The sequence below is a fragment of the Mesoplodon mirus genome, assembly GCF_964341445.2.
Source record: "Mesoplodon mirus genome assembly, chromosome: 10".
Lineage (NCBI taxonomy): Eukaryota > Metazoa > Chordata > Mammalia > Artiodactyla > Ziphiidae > Mesoplodon > Mesoplodon mirus.
Window position 1 is genome coordinate 50,346,942 of NC_138986.1, and position 26,712 is coordinate 50,373,653.

The window sequence follows — 26,712 nt, forward strand, 5'->3', positions numbered from 1 at the left end:
AACCACTGCGCCACCAGGGAAGCCCCCCCATGTTAACTCTTGTGCTAACATTATTTATCTTGAAACAGAGCCATGTATTTGTTGAAGAATGAAAATGGTCCATGGAGGGAGAGAACTGGGGTGCTCAGTAGCTTCAGCTTTAGTTTTCCTGAATATCCATCCACCAGGTCTGTTATTTTTCTTGACCTGCAGTGTGTGTTCCCTTGGTTTGTATGTACCAGGTTTCATGACTCACAGAAAAGCCTCTTTACAGGCTAGGTTCCTTGGGTTCTAATCTATCAAACTCCCTCCCCCATAAACACACACACCAACTGGCTGGATCACAGCAAAGGAGGAGAGTGTGTCACCCTCAACTCTATTCCCCCTGTGTCACTTCACGCTCTGGATCTTTTCCTTTTTTTTTGGCCATGCCGCACAGCTTATGGGATCTTAGTTCCCTGACCAGGGACTGAACCTGGGCCCTCAGCAATGAAAACACGGAGCCCTAACCACTGGACCACCAGGGAATTCCCCACGCTCTGGATCTTGAAGGGGGCCTCTACTGTGGCTTCCCCACTTCTCCTGTCATTTCTTTAATTAAAGACTACTGGATACACCTTTCTTAAATAAGAGACTCGCTTTTAGTGAAATTTGTTTCTTGCTCAAGTCTGAGGAGGTGTCTGCTCTCAAATTACCCCCTTGTCCTCATCTGTATTTCATAAAGTCTAGCAGGTTAACTAGACCCTTTTGGTTGCAATATTCCAAGTGACATAAAACTAATCTTAAGTACCATCAGCTGTTCCTGTCAAAATAAATCAATAAAGGAAAGAAGCAAGAAAGATAAAAAAGGAAAGAAAAGAAAAAGGAAGGAAGGAAGGAAGGAAGCAAGGAAGAAGAGTGTAAGAGAGAGAGAAAGAAAAAGGAACATACTGGCTCATGAAACAGAGCAGTCTGCATTGTGGATGTGGTGGCCTCAGGCACAGCTGGATCTAGGGGTTTATATGTCATCCTTGAACTCAGTCACTGTCTCCATTCCTCGGCTCTGTTTATACATCACTTCCCAGACAGACTCACCCTCCACAAGGCAATGAAATAGCCACTGTTGGCTCCAAGACAACATCATCTTTACAGCTTGTGAACTTGGAGAAAGAGCACTTTCCCCAAAGGCTTTGGCAAAAGTCCCAGGGAAGGATTCAATTGGTCTGGCTTGGATCATGTACCCACCTCTAAACCAACTGCTATCATTCCACAGCCTATAGTGAGGGCTGGGAGGAGATGGAAGTGAAGGAGAACACTTTTTTCCACTTTATAGATTAGAAAACTCACCCCCTCAAAGTGTTCAGAGACTTGTCAAAGAACATACAGCTGAATCAAGTGGCTGAGAGAGAACCAATCCTAAATCCACAGACTCTGGCCCCCCAACAAAGAGCTCTTGACTCTCCACAACTGACTGCTGTTGGGCTTTCCTCCTAAAAATCACATTTCCAAACCATGAGAGTTTGAACAATATTTATACAGAAAGCCTTAAAAGGTTTGAAAAAGCAGATGTATAAAGGGATTCATCAGATAGAACCACTGGATGGATGATGGATGGAGATATACACACATACATATTCTAATGGAAGCTATTTTCAAAACATATGGCAACATAAAGTAAGAGAAGACGGGGTGTTGCTAAGAGCAGGCCTGCCAAACCTTGACTGACTCCTCAAACAGACACATGGACTGTCGTACTTGGCACGCTGTTTGAAGACGACAGTTCAATAGGGGCTAGAGATTGCGTTCTCTCCTGGAAAGTGAGAGAGGGCTCCCTCCCCGCCCACCTTGCTTGCAATGATGCCTTGCTCAGCAAGTCCTTTTTCCATCGTGACCAGGATAAAGTTAAACTCCAGTCCATCCCAGGTCTGAGCTTATTCTAAATTAAAGGTTTCCCTAAAATCAATGTGGTTTCATTGAATTAAGCTACTCCTTTCTCTCCCTGGCCCAAGAAGCCCTGACATGAAGGTGGAGGTTCCCACGCCGGACTGGCAGCAAGGAGCCTGCGCGGGAACGTGACCTCACTTCCTCTGTCCCCTTTACACAAGCTGCTCGCACTCCTCCTCAGCCCTCAGCCCGCTGTCGGCTCCTGCTGCCCCCTCTTCCACTTATGCAATCCCGTCCCTCCCTTCTCCTGCCAGCCCAGTTCACTGACAAGAGTCTTCATTTTCCACTTTCTGGTGTAAACATGAAAACATGTTAATTGAGGGTAGGGCTTTAGCATCAAGACTGGGAATACTCCACTGCAGAGCAAAGATCATTTCTTGGAATTACTCACTTAAATGTTTACCAGAAACAACTATCAAGTGTTCCAGATTGATTCACAAATGTAATTAGTGAAAGAACTGCGAATAGTTTCCATTTTCTGGTTTGTTTTAATCCTACCGTATAAAAATATTTTGTGGGGGAATCACCTCAACAAAAGTTCCTTCCAATGACTAAAGGAGGTAAAGATTCCGAAAGCCAAACTGTTACTGGAAGTTAAACTTGCCGGGGTGTATGGCAAACCCAAAACAGACACAATCACTATACGATGCAAAAGCCGTCCTAACAAGGCAAACAGAAAACAATTAGTGCTGCCGCCAGTGCCTCACAATTCTGGATGGTCAGGAAGAAGTGCCCCCAGTCCCTAACTGATTTCTCCTTTGCTGTTCGTGGGGTACAATATGTAACTGAAAATGCCTTTGCTGTCCCAGACTGAGGAAGACATAATGAACCCTGGCTTGCCAGATTATTCTGCACCATCTGAAGGCTTGCAAAAAGAAAAAAGAAAACAGCTCTTGTCTGGTTTTTCCTAGTCAACTTTAATTACTGTAAGGATGGGTGCAGCAAGATAAATGTTTCCTTTTCAGTTCAGTGCTGAAAGAAACACAAGTTTTCCTGCTGCCTTTTATGTTTCAGCTCTGAGGTCCGCAGCCTATTCTTATTCACTAACTGGAAAAGATTCGTTGCAAGGGCTAGTTTGATGTTTTGTGCTCAACGCCCAAAGTCCCAATTTGAAGTCCTCTTCCACTTAAGGAGACATTTCATTTTTACTTTAATTTAAAAAATGTTCTGAATGCAAAGCGACATTACAAGGACTACTAGGTTGCCTAATATAAATTCTGTGTGTGCAAAGCTCTTCAGGCTGTGTCAGCAGACAAGGTCAGTTCAGCTAAACTAACCAGCTGCCAAGCAGCCAGTAGGGGTGGGAGGAGTTTTAAGCACACAACATGTGGACAAGCCAAAGTCAGACCCAAATCTAAGTGAGGGCAACGAGCATTTGGTCTTAAAATGGCCCATGGAATTTAATCTTGTTAAGCAAATTTGAACTGGGCAGTTGCCCACAATGACCCAATGGAAAGTCGTAGAAAAATATCTCTGAGTGCCCCTGTCCAGTGCAAGGCCTTCTGCCTGTCTTAGCATCACTACTGGCTGGGACTGGAAAACAGAGCCTGCTCTATTCCCCACCCTGGTTCCCCAGTTCAAGGCTTCTTTAGGAAGATACCAGTGTAAGAATTCACACAGTCCATACAGTGAACATTCTCTACAACTTCTTAATATGGTAGGAAAATTGCTCCTCAATTTTCTAGGGGAAGCCTAGAAAGCCCTATACAGGAACACGGTATGAATTTAGGGGTTCCTAGATGGGATGGGGGTGAAAGGATCACAGACTGGGGTGAAAAAAGCCTTATCTAGGAACATGGTATGAAATAGAGTAATCCTCAATCGTTCATTTTATGAGGGATTAGTAGTGAGATATCATAGATAAGAGAAAACTGTAGGACTCTCCTGTTTTAACTATTAGTTTCCAAAATAAATATTCTAATCCAAGTTTCTACTGGAGAATAAAATAAATCAAGTGTCCACTCTTTGGTGGAGTCAACAACAGCGAACTAACCTAAAGGGAGGTAATGAGACATTCCAGCCCGGGCAAGAATCCCAAGTAACACAAACAGAATGATCAGTCATCACTCAAGGGCTTGCTGGAACAGCCCAAATAAAGCAGAGACATTATTCTGACAGTCCTATCAAAGCAGCATTTTGGCAGGTATGAATGTTTTTCTGAGGATTAAAGAGGGAGATGTAAAATCAACCCCATTCAGCTGTGAGAAGAAATCTCTCCTATTCATGCATCATTAACTTACATTTTGTTTATATAAAAGGGGAAAATGCAAATCAATCATCTACATAAGACAGAGAGCAAACTGGTAAATGACATAGTCGTCCTGACCGGAAAGTTAAATGAAAAGAATACTGACCCTCCACTTCTGAGATGAGACGGCAAGGATGCTGCCCCTTTGAAAATTTCTTGCTCCTTGATTTCACCGAAGTCTCCGTCATACGTTAGCTGAAGTGGGTGACTCAAGTGGCTGATGGCATTTGATTCTGTTAAATAAATCCCATGTATTTTCACCATAGAGTCCCCCATCGTAACTGTTTCTTTGGATTCCACTCTCTTCTTTGCTGTAATAACCAAGGAAACGTTTTGTCAAAGCATTTCTTATTTTAGGAATCACTATCTTTCAATATATATTTCAATCCAAGAATTTATACAATTTTAAAACTACATATGACTTATAGTAATCAAGTCTGGAATTGTATGGATAAAACCCCCCTGAACATATGCAAGACCTCACCACTATTTTAGGTTTGACATCATCAATATAGCAGGTAAAAATGAATAGAATCTTAGCTCTATTAGCTTTGAGTCTACCTGTAGGTAAATACTCTAATTGAGGTTTATGAACTACCTAAGTCCACATAAATACTTCTGTGTCGGGGCTTCCCTGGTGGCGCAGTGGTTGAGAGTCCGCCTGCCGATGCAGGGGACGTGGGTTCGTGCCCCAGTCCGGGAAGATCCCACATGCCGTGGAGCGGCTGGGCCCGTGACCCATGGCCGCTGAGCCTGTGCACCCGGAGCCTGTGCTCCGCGATGGGAGAGGCCACAACAGTGAGAGGCCCGCATACCGCAAAAAAAAAAAAAAAAAAAAAAAAACTTCTGTGTCCCATAACAATTCTTCTTCCTGAATTTGATCATGTTAGTAATTTTTCATTCAGAAATATTGAGTGCCTTCCTGATGTCAGACACTGTCCTAAGCACTTGGGATGCATCAGTGACAGAACAAAGATCCCTGCCCTCATAGGGCTTACATCCTAACAGTACACCTGTTTACACAATAGACAATAAGTAACAGACCATAATAAATGAAGTATATAAGATAATAAGTGCTATGGAAAAAAGCAAAAGTAGAAAAGTGGAGAAGGGTAAAAGGGGATTGGGAATGGGGGCAGGTAGCAATTTTGAGCAGGTGGGCATGGCAGGCAAACCCTTACTGGAGGTAAGGCATCAAGCCATCAGATGATGAGGGACAGTATTTCCAGCAGAGGGAACAGCTGGTGCGGAGGCCCAAAGGCAGGAGTGTGCCTGGCATGCTCAAGTGGAGTGTGTGACGGGAAGGGGAGGAGAAAGGTGATCAGAGGAGCGGGCACCGGCTCTTGGAGGCCCAGCAGACAACTCCCAGGCGGGGACACAGGAGGGCACTGAAACACTTAGAAGGCTTTCTAAAAAGGAATAAGATAAAGTTGCAAAAAAGAAGCCAGTCTCTGAACTGAAACACCTACTGTGTTTACGGCTACAGATCCTTAGACTTAAAATACAACAGTTTCTTCATCAGCAAATTGACATTAGGAATAGCTTACCCACGATGCTGCTACTATACTCTAGTCCGTGATAAAATATGTTTTTCAAAGGGGCAAGAGGGATGAGCTTCATATAGAGAAATAGTTTTGCAAGCTTTTCCAAAATGACTCAAGGTTTCCTTTTCTGCACTTGGACCATCAAACCAATAAAAACCAACAATAACAAATCCACCTTGTCTGCTCCTCTGTCTAAGCTCCGTGCTTTCCAAACACTGAATTTTACAACAGAAAGGAACCTTAGAGATTGGCTGGTCTAACCTTCATTTTTCAGATAAGAAAATGGAGAACCCAAAAGGTAAGGTGACCAGTCTAAGGTCACAGAGCAGGTTCGGGAGGGCCGAGACTATGGTGGGGAGAGCATGGGCTTGGCATTCCATCAGACTTGGGGTCAAGTACAGGCTGTGTGATGCAGGCAGCTCACTCAGCTTCTCTCCCCTTCCTCAAGTGGTCCCAAGTGATAATGGCCTGGTAAAGTGACTTCCGTGGTGCCAGCACACTCAAAACCTAGAAGTTATGATCATTATTATTAATGGAACCCACGAATCCTGACTTCTAGTCCAGGGCTCTCTCCACAGCACCAGACAACCTTAAATATCTTTGGGTCTGAATTACAAAGCACATACTTCATCTTAGATTACAAAGCATTGTTAGCCTGTCCCTATATTTTAGTATTCGTTTCTTTCACTCCACAAATATTTATGAAGCATCCACTGCCGTGTGCCAGATGCTGTTCCAGGGGCTGGTGGTCCCGTGGTGAACTGAGAAGTCCCAGCCGCCATGGAGCTTCTGTTCTAGAGGGAAAAATGCAACCCTACTTGTGGACGGAGGAGCTGCAGCCCCTCTGTCTTCACAATCTACTGGAGCGAGCTGTCAGTTATTACTACAGCGAAGAGTGGCCCCGGGGCTCACTCTTACTCCTGCTAGATGTCCACCATTCAACTGAACATGAGTAACAATGCTCTGGGTCTCTCTGGAGAATATGTGCAGCACGTTGTACTAATTTTATAACAGATCATGGTACACTTCAAAAGGATTCTACAACCAGTAGCCTTACCGTGTAGGAACTGTCCTGTTTCACAGATATTTTCTTTGGTACTTACTATAGACTATGCCCTGTTTCAAACTCTCGGGCTTCAAATAGAGAAAACCCCTTTTCCTACTGAAGTTGTTCTATCTAGTAGGGGAAGCGGAGAGGCAGATGCGTCCAGACAGAGGTTCAGTACAGTGTGGTCTGTGCCAGGTAAAGACGAGTAAGAGAGCAGGGGAGTCCTGAGGGGCTGCAGTTGGTCAGGGAAAGATTCATAGAGAAGGTGGAGCCTGAAAAGCATTCCAAAGGGTTAACAGGAGGCCAAAAAAGAGTTCTGAGAAAAGGCAACAAAAGTCTGGCGTGAGAGTCAGCTTCAAGCGTGTCCAAGCTGTACAGTCAAGCAGGGCCCCATGCTTTGAAGGGCCTTGCACTTGGTTTAATGCTTTGCTGTTGCCATCTTGAAATTCTAAACAATTTTTGAAGAGCTCCACATTTTCATTATGCCTGGGTCCAGCGAATTATATAGCGGAGACCGCATGAGGCATGAAACAGCAGGATGGGTGTGGGGAACTGCAAGGGCTCCATATTGCTGGTGCACAGACCAGGGGCAGGGGGTGGAGGCAGGCAAAGGAGAGGGGCGAGAAGGGCCTGGAATGTTAGGCTGGGGCAGAACCATGCACGCTGCACAGTGAAGACTTCATCCCCTGGACCAGGAGTCAGCAAACTGCAGCCCCACCGAATCTGGCCTGCCGCCTGTTTCTGTATAGCCTGAAAGCTAAGAAGGGCTTTTATACTTTTAAATGGTTGAGCAAAAAAAAAAAAAAGAAATCAAAAGAACAATATTTTGTAACATGTGAAAATTATATGAAATTCAAATTTTAGCGGCCATAAATCAGTCTATGGTTGATTTCCTGCTGCAATGGCAGAGTTGAGTAGGTTGAACAGAGACTCTATGGCCCACTAGGTCTAAAATATTCACTCTCTGGCCCTGTACAGAAGAAGTTCGCCAACTTCTGCGCTAGGTCGGTGTTTCCCAAACTGTGTTCCCCAAAAGACAGATTCCACAGTCAAGTAGGTTTGTAAAATGCTGGGCTGAATTAAAATGAAACAGGTGACTTCACTAGATGGCCTTCCCCTCCCTTTAATATGCTCACGTGCACTGTGGCTCTCCAGGAGGGAGAGGAAGTAGGCACACATTGAGCACAGGACCCTTCCTCCAAGGAAAAGCTATTAATATTTTTGCCAAAAGTGTTCCCTGGAACTGTTTGGCAAGCACTCCTTTAGGCACGGGGGGCCCCCTGAAAGGTTTTCAGCAAGTAGATGATGCAATCTAATTTTTATTTGCTTCCTGACCTCTTGTCCCTTATGGCACATGGAGAGAAAACCATCATCTTTCATGGCCCACTGGGATGAAGGGACAAGGCCGCTGGTCACAGCCATGTCTGTGTGGGCGCTTGGTGCCCATGCTCTGCTGGCTGTCCCAAGGGCCAGGGTCCTTGTGCTGACCCACCTGCAGCCCCTCAGCGAGTGGAGGGTGGAGAAGGAAAGGAGCACTGGACGACCAGGGACAAGGCAAGAGGTGATAAAAGCAGTGGGGCAGTTGGGATGGAGAATACAGAGAATACAGACCCGGGGATATTTAGGAAGCCCACGCAGGAAGCCTGTCCGTGGTGGCTAAGATGACAGAGATCGTGCAAAGGTGGAGCCTGCACTGAGGTCTCCGTCCAGCTGGAGTAACAGGGGCGTTAGCGACACGGTCACCTCCAGCCAAAAACCCTATTTGAACACAAGCGATTAAACTGCTGGCCCTACGAACATGACGACACACATCTCTTCTTTCACTTTCTTCAAACAGGAATTCCGAACCTGCCACGGCACCAAACCAGCCCTGCCTGGGGAGGTGTCAGCTACTAATGACTTCACACCAGGGGCAGGGACACTCCCTCTGTCTCAGTCTCCACCACAGGCCTTTATAGCCTGTTACCCAACAAAGGATACCTTTCTAAACAATAGGGACTCTGAAACAAGCCCAGGGAGCTCCTGTACAAAGGACAACGAGTCCAAGGCTGGAGCATTAGAATGGTTTTTTTTTTTTTTTTTTTTTTTTTTTTTTTTTTTTTTTTTTTTCTTTTTGCGGTATGCGGGCCTCTCACTGTTGTGGCCTCTCCCGTTGCGGAGTACAGGCTCCGGATGCGCAGGCCCAGCGGCCATGGCTCACGGGCCCAGCCGCTCCGCGGCATATGGGATCCTCCCAGACCGGGGCACGAACCCGTATCCCCTGCATCGGCAGGCGGACTCTCAACCACTGCGCCACCAGGGAGGCCCTAGAATGGTTTTTTAAATGGGGTGATGTGTGCTTTTAGAAGACAATGACTGTTTACTGCCTCTGTTCCCTGGGTGCTGACGCAGGACGCAGGGATGATGGGAGTGGTGAAGGGGGGCAACTCCCAACAGGGTGGATGGAAGAACGGAAACAGAGACATGCTTCGGCTGGTGGGGAAACATCTGTCTCTCCTGTCACCTTCACATACATGGCAACAGCTCAGCAAGCAGCAGGATTTTCAAATGGGAGCCACCGAGAGTTAAATGTGTGCGGCATTCAGGCTCAGAAGCAAAAACATCTGATAAACAACAGCTCTGCAACCCTCACTCCAGCTCTGCCATCTATTTACAAGAAGTGACCCTGTTCCTATCCGAGTCTGACCTCACCCTGCACCGTGGCTCCCGAGCCCACTGCCTCTCACCTTGGCAAGGACTCGGCTCCCGTAAGTACCAATCCTTTCTGATGTAACTGGTCTGACTGGGGCCCTGGCGGTGCAACGTCTGAAAAGTTCCTCGGGTGAGTCTAAACGTGCAGCTACTCTTAAGAAACAGAAATCAGATGATGTCTCTCCCTTGCTTAAACCCTGCCCTGGCTTTTCACTGCAGGAAGAATAAAGTCCTGGCCATGTCCCCCCTGGCCCGGCCCTGAATGGGTCCCTTATCCTCAGCTCCCTCCCCCTTCCAGCCACGTGGGCCTTGGGGTCCACCAGCCGAGTCTGCGCCCATCTCCGGCCTCAGCTTCAGCCTGGGCACTGTGTTTACAGATTTCCACCCGGCTGTCTTCTCATTATTCACATTTCAACTCAGAGGCCACCTCCTCAAGGACACCTTCCAGAGGTGACCCGATTCCTCCTGCCACAGTCACTCCCCAGCCCAGCATCTAGCTCACCTTCTTCTTAGCACTCAGAACCCAACTGCCGTCTTACTTCTTGGCTTTCCAGTTGATTGCCTGTCTCCCCTCACAAGCTCTTTGAGGGCAGGACTCTGTTGGCCTAGACTGGTACCTGGCAGTTAGTAAGGGCTCAATAAATATCTGATTGACAGTTAGAAAAGAAACAAACTGGGACATCAAGGTAAAGCAGATTGCCTACTTACACACTCCGTCCGCCATCGAGGCGTGGCCCGCACACCCCGCACTGCCTCTGTCTTTTCCTTTCTCCTTGATCCTACCTCTTCAGCTGCGTCAGGGATCATTAGGGACCAGCCAGGAAAAAGAGTGCAGTGGGCCGGGGAGACATGGGGACTGCAGATCATATCCCGGGCTAATGGGGCTGGGGACTACTCAGCTCAATCACTCCCCATTGGGGCTGCACAGAAAGCGGGCCCAGCGCTGCCAGATCTTCCAATTTTTCACAAAAAGTCATACATCTAGATTCTTCCATGAGATCTTCTACATTTAAATGTTGGTGACTAATTAAAAGAAAAGGCTTGTATGCCAAACAAATAGGATCCTAAAGTGGTGGCTTGTAACTTTTGGGATCATCTTCAGATTATCTCCTCTCTGTGAATGTAAACCTATCCCTCCTCTTCATCAATCCTGTTGACTGAAGGAGGGCCAATTCTAACAGCCCCTGTTAAAGTGGATTTCTAACTTTTGGGGCTACATATAGTTATGATAAATTTTTAATATAAATATAATGTATAGTAAACTTGTAATATGATCCTGAACACACATGTACGTGACTGAAGTAAAGTCCTTGAAGCCACACTAACATTTATTGTCTGCAATGTGCTCTGACATTTTCCATTCTATTTTATTCTACTTCATTGTTTTAAATGTTGGTGTGATCCACTAAATCGATTGTCATCCAACTAATGGGACATTTCCTACAGTTTGAAAAAACTCTTAGTGTGCCCTGGACAGGGCGTGATTCCAATTATTGGGGGCATTCCTTAGGATTTGAGGTTTTTAGCTTCTCTGTTTCCAGGTTTAGATACATGCCAGCACTTCTGTGGCCACAGGATAAGCCCCATTCAATTTGTGCTTACATTTTCACATGGGATCAGAAAGGTATTTTCAAAGACCTAAGCATAGTGTACATTATATGAATCTTAAATATGCCTAATGAAATTAACAACTTTTTGAACTCTAATTTAGAAATGATTTCCAATATATCAATAGGTGAACGCATACATTAAAGAACACTTATCCCAATATTCTTTTTCTACCAAGTAACTTTTTTTTTTTTTTTTGCGGTACACGGGCCTCTCACTGCTGTGGCCCCTCCCGCTGTGGAGCACAGGCTCCGGACGCGCAGGCTCAGCGGCCATGGCTCACGGGCCCAGCTACTCCACGGTATGTGGGATCTTCCCAGACCAGGGCACGAACCCGCGTCCCCTGCATCGGCAGGCGGACTCCCAACCACTGCGCCACCAGGGAAGCCCCCAAGTAACTTTTTTTTAAAAACCTTAATAAACACCCATAAAATGTTTCTTAACCAGCTTTTGCACAATATTAACTAAGTTAACATAAAAAAATCATGTGCAGTTTGAAAAACATCATATAACAGTAATGTTTGTGTGCAAACTCAAGAAACATGCTTGCCCCCAGGTTTTAAAGGATGTTATGTGGCCTTACGCTGAGCAGGAGGAAGGGTCATGTCTGGCAGAAGAGCCCCCTGCGAGGCCGCCCTGAATAAGCGCGCCCGGGCACTGCTTATCCTTCTAATCTTCACAGGGTCCACTGGGAGTTTTGGAAAGGAAGGGTAGGGATCCTCTTCTGTGGCAGGAGGTGCTGGAGCTTTTGGTTTCTGGAAAGAGATTTTTTTTTTAATGACTGGCATGAGTTTGTCTTGAATAAGACTCACCACCCGGAGCTGGCCCTGGCACTTCCAGAGGAGCACAGGGCTTCCTGCCTGGCTTCTCCTCAGGCCCCTGGTTCTCCGTCTCATTGGCCCACCTTACTTAATGTGTTAGGTATATAACACTTTTTCATTGTTTTGTCAATTATATTGTATGAAATACTCTACTGTCCTGCTTAGTGTATTTGAAAAGAAAGGTTTACCCATGCCAGCAAACAGATCTCTATAAGAGACTATAAAACACGGTATAGTACATTCAACATACTTTGTAAATGTTTGTGTTCGATTCAGCTCAGAAAACATTTATTGGGCACCCATATGTGCCAAGAACTGTGTAGAATTTAAATACTACCTTTATATATTTTGGACTCGACAGAAGTATCTTTTTAATGATATAAAAAATTTTTAATAATGTAGATTAAAAGGTCACAAAACAGAAGAGCTATAAGTAGTCTTGGACTTATGACATGAAAATGTTTTATTTGCTACATCTCAAAAATTCTATGCTGATACCCTTAGAAAAGGGACATTACTAGCAAAATTCCAATTCCTTAAAGACTTAAAACCACCTGCACCAAGCAGTGTGCCACCCAGAGCACCCTCTGGCCTAACCTCCAGATGGCAGTGGCCTCCAACACAACCTGGGGCGGCAGCCTCACAGGGGCCTAAACTCCCACTTTTAGTGTTGCCTGGTGGTCCAAGGCAACAAGATTATCTGTCTATGAAAGCACAATCTTATGCAGCAAGTGCTTCTAGCTCTCTAGCCAAAAGTAATCAAGTCACTGAAGTCACTCAAGTCACTTACATACTGTGTGAAATGAGTGATTCTCAATCCAATAGGTTAATTAACAAATTTTTTAAAAATCCAGTGTGATATTTAAGTCAGATAATTTAGAAAAATGGGTGAGGTCATCTATCATATATGACACAGAATTTCACTCATTTTCCCATATACATTAATAGAACATAGACATCTATATTAGTGTTCTCCTCTCAAGAAGCTGCTTATTTCAATAATGGTAACATTTTTCAAAATATTTTTTATATCCTCTTGTTCATTTTCATCTGTAAACGGTTCATAAACCAGACCAAAAAAAATCGGTTTTATGACTATAGAGGTACATTCTTCTAAACACAGTTAAAAAAGCATAAATAAAATAATCAGCATAATAGACAGGAAGAGTAAGTGACTCTGAGATCAAACCCACTTACTAGTTATGTGAACTTGGGTGGGCCATTTACTTCTTTGAACTTGCCCAGCTATCAAATGGAGACAGCCGTTCCCTTCTTGCAGGGACACTGATGTATATACAAGTCTTCTTATGGAGACTCAAGGTATGCCAGCTCCCTCACTACCATATCTTGGTAAGCTGCTCACCCTTTACGTATTTACCAGATTTGGTTCCAAGTTACTTTTAAGTCTCAAAAGCTAAGGCCCTAGATCCTGAGGCAACCTTGCTGGAAAAAAGAACCCGAATTCAGAGGGGTTTATTCTGAAGGAGACAACACTCATCTATCTGTATAAATTATGTTATATTTGTTTAATAAAGAGTCGCTTTACTTTTCAGCCTCCTTAATTTGTTGTAAAATTTCGTAAGAATGTGACTTAGGCCATGAAATTAATAGCAACAAAAAAATCTAAGAGTATGATACAGGCAAATAAGTGCTTTACATTTAATTATGAAAGATGAAATACATAAGTATAACCTTCTCAATACTGAATGTGGATTCAAGGTTTTCTTATCTCAGAATGTCTGTACTCTGCAGGTACCTTGCATCTGAAACAAAAGATTGAGAAGTCTGCCAAATAATAATAATGCAGACAAAGTAACTGGCTGCTTTTACAGATGCCTTAACTATTAGAAATGTTTTGGGTACTAAATAAACGATCTTATAAAATAGAAAATGTGGTTTTGCAATGCTAATTTTTACCCAGAAGGGAATAACTGAATTATCTCTGGATGGCAAGATAAATCCCCTTGATAAAAGGCATTATTATTATAAAAGGCTCCTTGATAAAAGGCATTATTTTCCTAGTGCAAAATTAGTCATTGCTTGCATAATAAAAATAGTTCCATTTTACTACTGACCTTTACTAAATTATGTATCCCATTTAAACATATACCTCATTGGACTACTTAAAATATAAAGTGATGCATGTGAAGCATTTTTAATTCTCCAAGGGAAAATGAAACAAGCCATCAATTTCTATCATGCCAGGTTCTACAAAATGTTCTTTCACTCTGTGGAACAAAATGGCTTTTTTGAAGCACAAGAGTAAAAATTTTTTCCTATAAAATTCACTTCATTTTATAATTCAGAGAATGTTGCAAGTGGGTTTAAATCTTCACTTGAGAACCTTACCTCCCTCAAGTTTTGTGTCATAATACTAGCCAGTGACTGGCGTATAACCAAGGTACTGGAAAAGTCAGATTTCAAGATCTGTCCTGTTTGAGAAAACTGCTAGAGTCCCTTGAAGACTGAAAGACTATTTTCATAGAACAACCCAATCAACGAAGACAAACCCCATAGAATATTTAAGGGGTCTGGCTGGCCTTGACTCTCATCCCAGCACAATGGGCCCAGACCAGCTTCTGACCTGGCTCCTCTGGATCACCAGCTGGGAAGGTGGGGTCCCACTCTACATGAAGACTGGAAAAGGGGGTCCAAGACCTCCCATCTCAGAAAGTTGCTGTGATTTAATCTGTAAGGCAACAGAACACACACACACACACACACACACACACACACCTCTTGCAAGTTACAAAGCAAATATGTAGTAAAAATTCCCCCAAGCACATAACCTTTGGATGTGGCAATTGTAGGTGCATTTCTATTACTATGATTTTCTCCACAGGTCCTCTGGGCTCCTCTGTCACTCCCAGCATGTGATTCACTGCTGTAATGTCACCCTTCCGCTTCAGAAGCAGTGAAAGAAAAAACACTGCTTTGACATTCGCATTCTGCTCTTTCTTACCCTGGACCTCCCCTAGTCCAAAGGTATATATGGGCTTCTAAGTCCCTTTCTTTTTAAAATATATTCAGTTTTGTTTTACTTGTCAAATACTTGGAACTTGGTTCCTATAAAATACAAAAACGGGCTGAAACTAATCTATGCTGTGAGAAGTCGGGACGGTGGTCACCCTGGGAAGGTGGTTTCTGGGGCGCTGGTAACGACCTGTTTCTTTCTTCTTCAATGCTGGTTACCGAGTCTGTGGAGTCTGCATAAATTTATCAAGCTGTACTCTTATGATCTGTGTCTTTTCAGTATGTCAATAAAAAGTTTAATTAATAAAAATACCTGGGGACTTCCCTGGCGGTCCAGTGGTTAAGACTCCATGCTTCCACTGCAGGGGGCACGGGTTCCATCCCTGGTTGGGGAACTAAGATGCCGCATGGTGCAGCCAAAAAAAAAAAAAATACTTGGAGCTTAAATAACTAAGCTTTGTAAGTTTCAGAAACATAAGGAGAACTCTGTTTTGACAATGATAATGATGAAAGACAAAACTTCCTATTTCCTCAATCTCTTTTCCTACTTTATACAACCCTATAAATCAGAACATCAGCTAACTAACCCGAGTGGCAGAATGGAAATAGAAATAACCATCACTACACAACAGCCCCACATCTCAGAGCTGTCATGGGAAGGGGGAGAGCTGCTGAGAAAGAGAAAGCTGTGCACGGCCCACCTACACAGAAGGTGGATATAAATGCTCATGGCAGACTGCAAACTGCAGTGCTTTCCCCTGACTTATAAGATTACAGGTGCTAACGGGAACCCTGGTGAGCCGGGACCAGGAGTGTCAGTTCTCCTGTCATTCTCAGAAGCCCAGGGTGCTTCTAAGTGTAGGCAGCCCACGCCTGCTGGAGGCTGTGGGAGGAGCACAGGCCGATACGGGGAGGGGGTGGGCGGGGAGGGGACAGAGAGAGCTGTCAGTCTACAGGTGCAAAGGGTTGAGAGGATTTGTTAAATGTACGAGCTGGAATGGGTCCCTCTTCCCTGCCTGACTGCTGGGTGAGGAACTATTAAAAGGCAAACCAGCCTGAGGAAGTGTCCCAGATCCAAAAAAGTGCTGAAATTCAATTGTTCAGGTCTTCACAAATTCTTTCAGCAACTGCATCCTTAGGGGACTTAAGTATGCACCACCCCTCCCCCACCCTCTAGGGGTCGTTACCTCCCTCCCTCTCCCTGGGCTCCCACTGCCCCTGATCTCCCCTCTTTGTCAATTTAGTGGTCACCAGAGTCAAAGGGTTCTTTAAAAGGTCTAGCGGAAAGGAGGAGAAAAGCTGGAAGGGGAGGTAGTTATGAGGCCACTTTCAGGTTTTTTTGACTGGGAGCTCCAAACTTTAATTATGGTTTAAAACGAAATACACCTGAGACCCTTAAATAATTCACTCTAACAAAAAAACTCTAACGGAGTTATTCTTAGCCTGATTTGCACAGAGCACCCAACCATTCTGCAGTAAAGAAATGTAACTGCAGTGATCCTAAACAGAGGCAAATGCCAACATTATCTTTGCCTAACACGTAATCCTGCAGTCCAAGAACTATACTTTGACAGGGACCACGTGAACTCTAGAAATTTAGATTTTCAGGAAAGAGTGAGTCCCCCAAAATTACAGCAGTATTAAAAACAAAGCATAGGAGTCAAATGAGAGAACTGTAGAATGGAGAGCCACTCTTCAACAAGGCAGGCCTACTGGGCTGCTAAACCGGGGGCCCTCTTGCTGTTGCTGGCTCAAAACCCAAGTGGTTTCCAAGGCTGTAGGTGCAAGAAGCCATACGTCAACGATGGCTGACAAAGTACAATACTTACTGCACGCTGGTTCGTGCTTCCTATTTTGGAATCTTAGTTTTGTCATCTGCAATATAAGAACAAGTGCAATCTTCCTCACAGAGGCATTTTGATGAGCACTTTGGGAACATATGATGCATTTTGAAACAATCGGGGTCATTTGGGCATGGACTATACATTAGATGATACTACTGAGTAATGTTAATTTTCTGAGCTGGGATGATAGCATTGAGGTGTAGGAGACTGTCCTTGTTAATATGAGATGCATGCTTAACTTTTTGTGGAAAAAGTCTTATAAGGGCTACAACTTACTTTAAAATAGTTCATCAAAAACAAACATACACACACATAAACAGTAATAAAAATTGAGAAGCAGCGTGACTGACGCCCCCGTTCCATGAAAGTCTAAGGAACGGGTATCACCAGGTACTTGCGGTAGCAGGGCCATAAAGGCAGGGGCGCCGAAGGAAAACTGGTTGAAAGTCTGTGTAACTCCTTCCCTCCCAGCTCTACGCAGTCAGGCTACTGGACCCAGGATTAGATGCGGAGTGTGTTCTTCGGAGAGGATGAAACAGAGGGTCTCTGAATCAGGCTAACCAGGCACAGCCGAGAGTCAGGGTGCTTAATGTAAACATAGACATTAACTGAATATTTACATACTGAATGCTATAGGCATTCCTACCTTCTTCCTCCTGGCTCCTAGAAGTTAGTGTATGTATGGTCAGGCCACTCAAAATGACTGATCTCTTGCTCCCTGTACATCTCCTGCATGAGCAGCATCTGCTTCACCTAAACCCTACTCACATGACTGACCTTCCTACATATTTGCCCCTGACCCAGCTGGTGACTGTTCTAGTCTTTAGATCCGAACATCTCCACCTGATAGCTTATCAAAGGGGAAGTGAAAGGCCTGCACCTCTGCTGGTTCCCCTGGTAACTAATAAGCCAGAGAAATTGCCCCCTATAACTGATGTCTCTATTGCCGACTCTGGGCTCTTTCTTCAGTCTTAAAGCTGGGCAAGTGCAGGCGTTGCAGGCCTGCAGGGTGCAGCCTAACAGTTAGCAACCAGCCTTTATCCTCCAAGAAATATGCTACAGAGAACTGAGCAGCCCACAAGGAAAGCCCTGAAGATATTGCTATTGAGGGTCTCACAAACAACACAGCCCAGCCAAATCCCCCTAAATGTAGGTTTGGGTAGGTATCACCTGTGGGTTGACCAATCCATTCCACATGCTTCCACTCTCAAATAAGAACAGCCAAACAAGCAGCATGAGCTATCAGAGGAGAGTCTCTTGAGAAAAAAGAGAGACCAAGGCAAATATAAAACTGCAACAGAGACACAGAGGACAGACCGTGTGAAGACACAGGAAGCCAATGGCCATCTATAATCCAAGAAGAAAGACCTGAGGGGAAATCAACCCTGTTGCCAGCTTGATCTTGAACTTCTAATCTTTAGAACTGTGAGAAAATAAATTTCTCTTTTTTAAGCCCTCCCCCCAACATACACAAAAGCAACAGAGATTTTAAAAGAAGAAAACAATTAAAAAATCAAAACTACCATTAATATATTGAGATAAGATGCTGCAACCATGAAATAAAAACAGAATACCATATATTAAAAAAAAGATAATTTAGAGGGCGAAAAGCTTTAGGAAATTAAAAATATCATAGCAGAAATGAAAAGGACTCAGTAAAAGGATTAGAAGATAAAGCCTCATCCAAAAAATGATGAGAACCAGAAAAGAGAACATAAGAAAATTGAAGGGCCAGTCCAGGGGATCCTACATCCGAATAATAAATTGCAGAAAGGTCAAAAAGAACAGAAAAGAGGGGAAGACACATCAAAATGATTCAAGGACATTTCCCAGAGCTGAAGGGTACAAGATTTCACATTGAAAGTGCTCAGCATCAGCACATTTCAGAACACTGGGAACAAGAAGAAAAAATCCTACAAACTTCCAGAGGGAAAAAACAGCAGTCGAGGTCTCAAATAATTCATTTCCCATACATCCTTTCTCAAGAAGCTATTGGAGGGAGTACTCTGCTAAAACAAGAGTAAATCAAGAAAAAGGAGGACTTGGGATACAGGAAATACAAAAGCCAGCACAGGAAGGAGTAGCAAGCTGTGTGCAGATGCCCAGGGCAAGTGGTCCAGGAGGGAGTGTGAAAAGTTCTCCAAGGAGATGAATCAATACCTCATGTGTCTGAATATATGAAGGAAATTTAGGCCACTGGAGAAGAGTCTGGAGTTGAAACAATAATAATACAAAACTAAAAAAGCAAGGCAATTATTAACACCAGGGAAAACAAAGAGTGGTGCAGGGAAGAAGTAATCATCATTAATCATCATTAGTTCAAGGCTCAGCTATAAACAGGATTTATATAATCACAGTCAGAGAAAAGGGATCTAACCAAAATTATGATATATCTATACTGGGAGTAGCAGTGGGGACAGAAAGGGTGAATGTGTTGTGAGGAGGTGTGTGGGAAGACAGACAAGGGTTAAATCTTCATCTTCCCTGGCAGGAAGTCATTAGATAGTTCCTCAAGCTCCTAAGTCAGAGAGCAGCAAGCCACTGTGTTATTTAAAAATTTGGATGTAAATACCAAAAGAATGTGCCAAAAGAGTTTAAAGTGAGAGCCACTGGGGAGTGGAGAATGAAAAATAAGGGGATGGAAGACTGCTGGAGGGTTTTTTTGGTAACAAATCTTTGATTATGTACATGCATCTATAATTTATTTGTATATGTAACTACTGAAAATAAAATACATATGCATAATTTAAAAGATACTGTGAAACATTCTGTTTGCCAAGTTACTATATATCTCTAAAATTCCTCTTTATTATGAAACTATAGGTGAATAATAAACGTGTTTCATTATATACAAACCATTATATTTGAAAAAGTATAAAAGAATTTGCTTTCATATTAAATTATTAATACAATTAGGTCTATGTGATCATTTTCTTAGCATATATAAGTGTTGATTCCAAGTACTGGGGCCAATTCCATTTCTTAGCACCTGTGGTAATATAAAGTACTCACAAGCTCTAGTGGACTGAGACGTGTGCCAAAGATGGGCCTGGAATCAGAGGACTCAAAACTGGAGGCATGGACGCTAGCATAGGAGACAGAATAGAAGTGTTAGTTTGTAAAGAATCATTTTTTAAAATTTCTAGTATATGTTAGTTAACTCTAGCCCCAAAACAAGTAAAAGCATTCAATGCATAAGCCTTGAGGAAGAAGCAATTTTTAAAAATCATAGTACTTTAAACATTTTATTAACAACTCTTTTCTTGCTTTTAGGAGGATTGTAAATATTGAATAATGAAAAGAAGGAATGTATACTGTGATTTTTTTTTAAAGCTTTGTTCAGATCACTTTATAAAGTTGGTATGACAATCATTATTAACCATTTCAAACGAAAGCAACTTCTTGGACCCAAGGTCTGGAAATATCTTTAGAAATCTTGAACAGATATAAGAGGTATAATTAGCAGAAGTCACACTTAGAAAAGCAACTATCCATAACTAGAATTAAGGGAAAATGTCATCTTCATACATATATATACTTGAGTGTATAGGCAAGTGAAATTTTAAATACCTGAAGGAAGACGGGGGTCTATTTTCTGGTGTTCTTGAACATGCACGTCCAAATAGTTTTCTTTGGTCTTCCCGTGGTGTAAATGGTCTTTGGGTCCTAACAGTTCTTAAGGCATTTCGTGCTTCACTTATGATTTCTGCACTAGTCTTCCGCTCGGACACTGAAGGTCGGTAGAACGGATCTAGCTTTTCTAACTTTTTATCATTTGGAGATAGCATCTTTCCTTTTAAAGTGCAGTGTTCTTCAGGTAGACACCACACCCTGCAAATATAGGGTACAAAATATCAACTATTTTCATCCAGTCATTTAGAAAGGAGTGCTCAAACCCAACCATACATACTTAAACCATTCCTGTATATTAAACTTGAAAAAAAAGCACAACTTTTAATTAAAAATCTACCATGCAGTTACACTTAGAAGATCAGGAAGGGAAAAGAGCTTTCAAAAAAATAGTTTGACGTGCACAGTGATGCCTTTGGGAATACATGCGATTAAGGGAAATGACGCGCAGGGAAGAGACCTAGAGTGAAAGCTAAACCTGGAGAGGAAGAGGATAAATCGTGAAAGAAGACACCCCAGGAAGGGAAAACCATCTCATAGTCTCCAATCTATAAAAAACACACTGGGTGGCGGGGCAGAGGGGTTCTGCTAAAATGTTTAACTGAAGTTTCCCTTTTTTTCCCACTGCCCTCCACATAAAATGCTAGTATAAGAGTAAAGTTAGATGGGGCCTCTATCCAAACTATATCAGCTTTTATAAATGTAGCTTGTAAACTCAGAGGAAGGTTCAGCCTTCCATTTGCCTATGATATATTTGAATGAGTTGATTCAAATCACCTTCAATTTGAGATAATGTCCTACCTGAATAAATACTGAATATCGATATCAAATGATCCCTTCCCAGGCCACCGCCCTCGGTTAAAAAGTTAAAGTCACGCACAAGGGCCATGAGAATGCAGATCCTTCTTTATGCTCGTGTGCCCATGGAGGCCTGGCTAACTTGGCAACACACCTCTGACAGCTCTATACTTTAAAATAGTCGAGATTTTTAAAACTTAATTCTAATCAGTACATTTAGTGTTCATTAAAAAAAAAAGTTGTACCTCCAGGGAGACTGAGGTCTGTAAATTATTCATATATCTCAGTTGCCCAATTTTAGAATAACTTCTGCAAAAAAGAAAAAAGTTTTGTGACATATGCCCAAGGAAACTAAAAAGACACCATTTTTGTAAATAGAATCTACAGGTGATTCCTTAGACAATTAAAGAGGACTTAACTGTATTATGATTCTATACATTAAGGTGTTACTTAACAACAGACAACAAGAACATTTGTTTAGTTCTACCCTCCATAAGAGTTTTTGAGGAAAAGAATATGATAACTGCAAACAATATGCTGTTCCTTTCATATGGAAAGGCCAGGTGTTGAAGTAAAACAGTAATAAATTACTAGATAAGCAACACTATTCTAGGAATTTTTGATATAGGAGTTCCAATTTAAGCAAGGTCTCTGGAATTATGTAATTAGAACAATTAACAAAAACTGTGGCAGGCCTGGTACATTTACTTCTAATATGATATGATAGCCTCTTTACTAAAAAATATTCAATGCTAATTATTGAAAATACATATAAAGTGTTTCATACACTATATATATGTATATATATATATAAATTTTTGATGCATAATAATACAAATTCAGAACCACAACATCTAACTTCAGTGTCCATGGCAAGTTTGTTTGGTTTGTTTTTAAAAGGCCCACTGAAGTAAGAAAAGAAGACATTTCAGTACAATGAACAAGTTTCTTCCAGAGACCAAATGAGGTTTGTGACGCCTTAGCCCCACATGGCACTAATAAGTTTAGGGATGTCCAAAGGTGATCTGGCAAAACTAATTAAGATTAGAGAACGTGCTTTGGATGAGTAATAATGGACCATCATTCCTGACTAAGGTTGTCCTTGGCTGTATTTTAGTTTACATTGAAAACTATACCCTTTCATAGAGTAATGAAGGAGGCCAAATTCTAAGACCTCTGTAAATTATTTGGGCATACAGGAGTTTAGATTGATCAAATACTGCTGGAAACGATGTACATAATGGGTTTAAAAATCTTTTCGTCTGTAAATTTTTACCACAAATTCTAACACAACTTTCTCTCTCCCTTTGCCTCTCTTCCCCGCAAATCCCACTTTAGCAGCTATATTGTGAGAAACTGTTTCAATAATGTAGTATCTGCTCAGTTAATCTATTATCATATCAATGTTAATATATTAGTAACTAAATCAAACATGGAAATGTTCAATAATGAAAGTGAACTGAGTTAGGAGTGGGGTTTTTTTCGGGGGGGGGAGTATTTTCTTTATAATTATTAAATTACAAATTCTTATTAGAGATGGTTTTTGCCAATTTAAAAAACGGTCAGAATTTGAAAGCTTGTCTATTTATAGTAAAGTATGCCTGAACCATAACGCAATAGTATCACAGAAAATTTTAACTTTACAAAAATTCTCCTGACAACTGGAACAAATCCATTCAGCTAGTATAGATGAACTGTTTCCTCCTCCTTGGATCTCTGGGAACACAGACAGGAATAAACACTGTCTTCACTCTCAGGCAAGGACCAACCACTAATGCTAGTTCAACATTTACTTTAATACCAAGCAGTGTGCTAAGTACTCTCAAGTACATCATCTCAATTAACTCTATGAGGCGGCTGAAGTCTTAAGCAATAACACACACGCACACACGCACACACCCGTAAGACATACGCCCAGGGCTGATATTGAAACTATTACCCAGTGGGTGAGGTGGTGGAAGGTGGGGACTCAGAGGCCCTGGGCTGCAGCCCTTTACACACCAATCTAAAAACATCCCGGTGTTTTCACAAGTAGAGCAGCTTTCTTGGTGTGAACCAGCTGGGTATCATTCCTGCTTGTACCCACATGCTTTTAATACAAGGTAGAAACTGATGGGGGCAATACAAAAAATAGAGATAAACTACCATGTGATTATGAAAGAGAAAGGGATTTCTGATTGGGAGGTGTCAGGCAGACATCCTAGAGGAGGTGATGCTTGAGCTAGGTTCTGGAAAATGGTCTGAATTTGAACAAATGGCAATGGCTGACATTGGGGCTGGAATAGAGGAGGAATTTCCAACCAAGTCAATGAGTGAGTCAAGGCAGAGTATCAAGGACATATGGGGTGTGCGCTGGAGAGGAAGGAGCTCTGGAAATGAAGACTGGAGTTGTAGCAAGACAGAACTGAATGGCAGGTCAGGAAAGTAAATAAAAGCTGATAAGCAAATTAAAAGATGTTGAGGCATGATGTGATGGCAGGAATGGGCAGGATGGAAAGGATGGAAAAAACTAGAAGGGACAAGATGAGGCAGTTTTTATATAACCACCCAGCTAACTCTTAGAGGTCCTCAAGAAAGCTTTCCTGGACATGCCTCTCCCACCCTCCCAGCCTCAACTAGGTGTCCCTCCGCCATACTCTGCAAGGTCCCCTGTGGTCTCTGTTAGCATACCCCACCCTTCACTGGGTTAGAATTGCTCGTGCACCTGGTGCTGCCCCACCAGACTCTAAGCCTTAGCTCTTCACGTGAAGCACAGCTTAAAGTCAGCATTTGTATAATTGCTGGACTCCATTTTCAAATACAGACCCAAGCTAGAAAATATCCAGATGAAGGCTGCATGGCTTCTGAATTGGAAGCATTTGTTACAGTGGATTAAGAAAGCACATGGGACTTTATTTCAAATGGCATCTGATTCTTGATGCCATGGGATAATATGAGATCAAATTTAGCCCCTTTTTGCTTTCTTGCTTTCACTTCAAGTTGCCCAGCATGGAGTAAGACTTGATAAATGTTGTGATTAGTGGATGGGGCACTGAAAGCCTGAAGTATAGGAGTGAAGGTGAAATAGAGTAAGAAGAGAGATGAGAACAAGTAAGGTGCACCAAGAACACAAGCACCAACAGGATTTGGCATCTGAGAGGGCAGGAAGGGGGCAGAGGTGACACTGGGTATGCAAACTTAGGGAGGTTGGGAGGGCAAGGTGGCCTTTTAAAAGAAAACAGGAGGAGGGACCTCCCTGGTGGTCCAGTGGTTAAGACTCTGCGCTTCCAATGCAGGCGGCCTGGGTTCGATCCCTGGTCCGGGAACTAGATCCCGCATGCCGCAGGACCCGGCACAGCCAAATAAATAAATATTTTTTTTTTTAAATAAAAGAAAACAGGAGGGGATGTGGACTTTGAAGGGAAAGCAGCAGCTGAGTTCTGTCTTGCATCACTGTCTTGAGTTTATGATGTCCACAGGACCTCTAGAGGATGACCACCACCAGCAGTAGGAAATTTGAAACTGGCAACCTTTTCAAACAAAATATTTCTTATTGGTTAGGCGGAAAGTTGTGAGTTGTCACCTGTAAGTTTATACCTAATTATAAAGATCTGTCTTTACCTCTGCTGCTAACAGTCATCTGAAACAGGCTTCTTGCTAAATGCAACACGGCACTATCAGGATGTTTGCAACAGAGGAAAGACTGGCCATCTCCGTACTCTTTTCCCTGAAAATCAAACACTCAGGACCCTTACCATGATTTTGAATGACTTTCATGTTAATATGAGTATCCAAAGAAGCAGTGGTTAAATGCTTAGATGCTGGAGTAAAGGTTCAAATAATCTGACAATTTGCAGCTACGTAACCTTGGGCAAGGCTTCTAACATCTCTAAGCCTCAGTTTCTTCAGCTGTAAAAAGTGAGTAGTAATAGTAATTGCTTCATAGGATTGTTTTAAATTAAATTAAAATTAAATGACAAAATTAATGTAAAGTGCTTTAGCATGGTGCCTGGCCCTTAAAAAACATTAAATACTCTCCAAGCACTATGTGATAAAAGGATACAACAAAAAATTTTCTCATGAATGAAAAGCTGCATTTAAAAAAAAGAAATTGCAAAGGAAAGGAAATGACATTTGTTCAGTGTTTTCATACATTTTATAAGTTTTAAAATTTAAACCAGGGTGTTTTGCTCTGTGAAAAAAGAATCTTAAATACCTTATTGAATATCAGCTATGTCAAAACAACAATTGGTCCGAATTTTATAGATTCACAAAACAGGATACAAATAAAGAGTGGTACTTGCTTTTCTACCAAGTAAAATAATTCTAAATCAGGGTGAGATGGAAGATGTGCTCTGATACTCATAGGAATGGATTATAAAAGGCATTATATGTATGTACAATATATTTTAATGCATATTGTTACATATACACTTATTTATTAAGACCCTATGTATTGCCTAGAGGAGCCCAGGTACAATTTGTGTGACCTTAGCTGGGTCACTGTATGCCTAAACAAAGTCCCTTAGTCTATCACTCTCATTCAACAAATACTACTGAGTTTCTACTAAGCACCACGCGCTTGGCTAAATGCTCAGTGTATAGAAATAAAGACAGCAGCGGCCCGACCCCGACAGGCGTGCACAGGGCACTCTCATCACCTCTCCCCCCATACACGGACAGAAGGCGGATGACAGCAGGAGTGGTGCCGGGTGAACCGGCGGGGGACGCCTCACCTCCCACGCAGACAGCTGCTTCCCCACTCCCGGCAATACCCCCTCCTCCACCGGTCCAGGCCAGAGCAGAGCCCAACAGCATCTTCACTCTGCCCGCCAGCCATCTAGCCAGCCTGCTGGCTCGCCCGCTCGGCCGGGCCCGCCAGTGTCTCCATGGTAACCGTACACAAACTATTTACCCGGGACGCCCAGCCCGCCTCCCTGCAGAGCCAGGAAGCTGCTGGACAGGCGGAGTGGGCCAGGGAATGAGTTGGGAGTGGGCGCAGGGAAGGGGGCTTCCGGCCAGACCCAAAGCACCTGTAGGTAGCGGTGGAGACAGTGACAACTGCGGAGATTCAGCTCATCCTCCAGCTTTCCCCAGGCGGCGACGGCGGCAGCAGCAGCCACCGAGAGCAGGCGGGGCCCAGCAGGTTGGGGCCGGGCGAGGAGTGACTGAGAGGTCCCTCAGCCGCCGCTGGGCCACTGGACTTGCGCAGGTCTCCCCAACGCATGCGTAGAAACACTGAGGCGTGGGCGCCAGCAGGCGGGGAGTGGGAGGAGCGTGGGCGAGGGCCCGTGGCCGGGAGGATGAGCATCAGGTGCTGCGAGAAAGGGCGACCGGTAAGCTTGGAAGAGCGGGGGTGGGAAGGCGTCTGTTTTAAATCAGCAGTTTACGGAACCGCGTTTGTTGAGCCCCTATGAGATATCAGCGCCTCTATTAAATAGCAATAAGCAGGACAGCAGCTTAGTGTTTAGGAGTAAGATTCAGGATTTACTGGTTCAAGTTGCGGTTCAGTATAATCTTGAACTACTTGTTTAACCCTCTCAGTCTCTCCTCATCTATAAAATGGAGGGAATAATAGTACCTAGCTAGGTCTTGGGGTGGTTGTGAAGATTGAATGAGAAAACAG

At 43.2% G+C, this 26,712-nt stretch overlaps 1 protein-coding gene across 1 annotated transcript in view; it reads right to left on the reverse strand.

Annotated features, from left to right (window-relative positions):
• ARMC2 (armadillo repeat containing 2) overlaps positions 1-26,472 on the reverse strand; it is a 106,002-nt gene extending 79,530 nt beyond the window's left edge. Inside the window, exons 1-5 of the mRNA XM_082633393.1 lie at positions 26,120-26,472; positions 20,250-20,510; positions 19,692-19,764; positions 11,625-11,796; positions 4,257-4,461 (exon numbers count right to left, since the gene is read on the reverse strand). Of these exons, the coding sequence (XP_082489519.1) occupies positions 4,257-4,461; positions 11,625-11,796; positions 19,692-19,764; positions 20,250-20,467 (668 nt within the window). The 5' untranslated portion in view covers positions 20,468-20,510; positions 26,120-26,472. The remainder of the gene's footprint in view (positions 1-4,256; positions 4,462-11,624; positions 11,797-19,691; positions 19,765-20,249; positions 20,511-26,119) is intronic.
• Between the last annotated feature and the right edge of the window lie 240 nt (positions 26,473-26,712).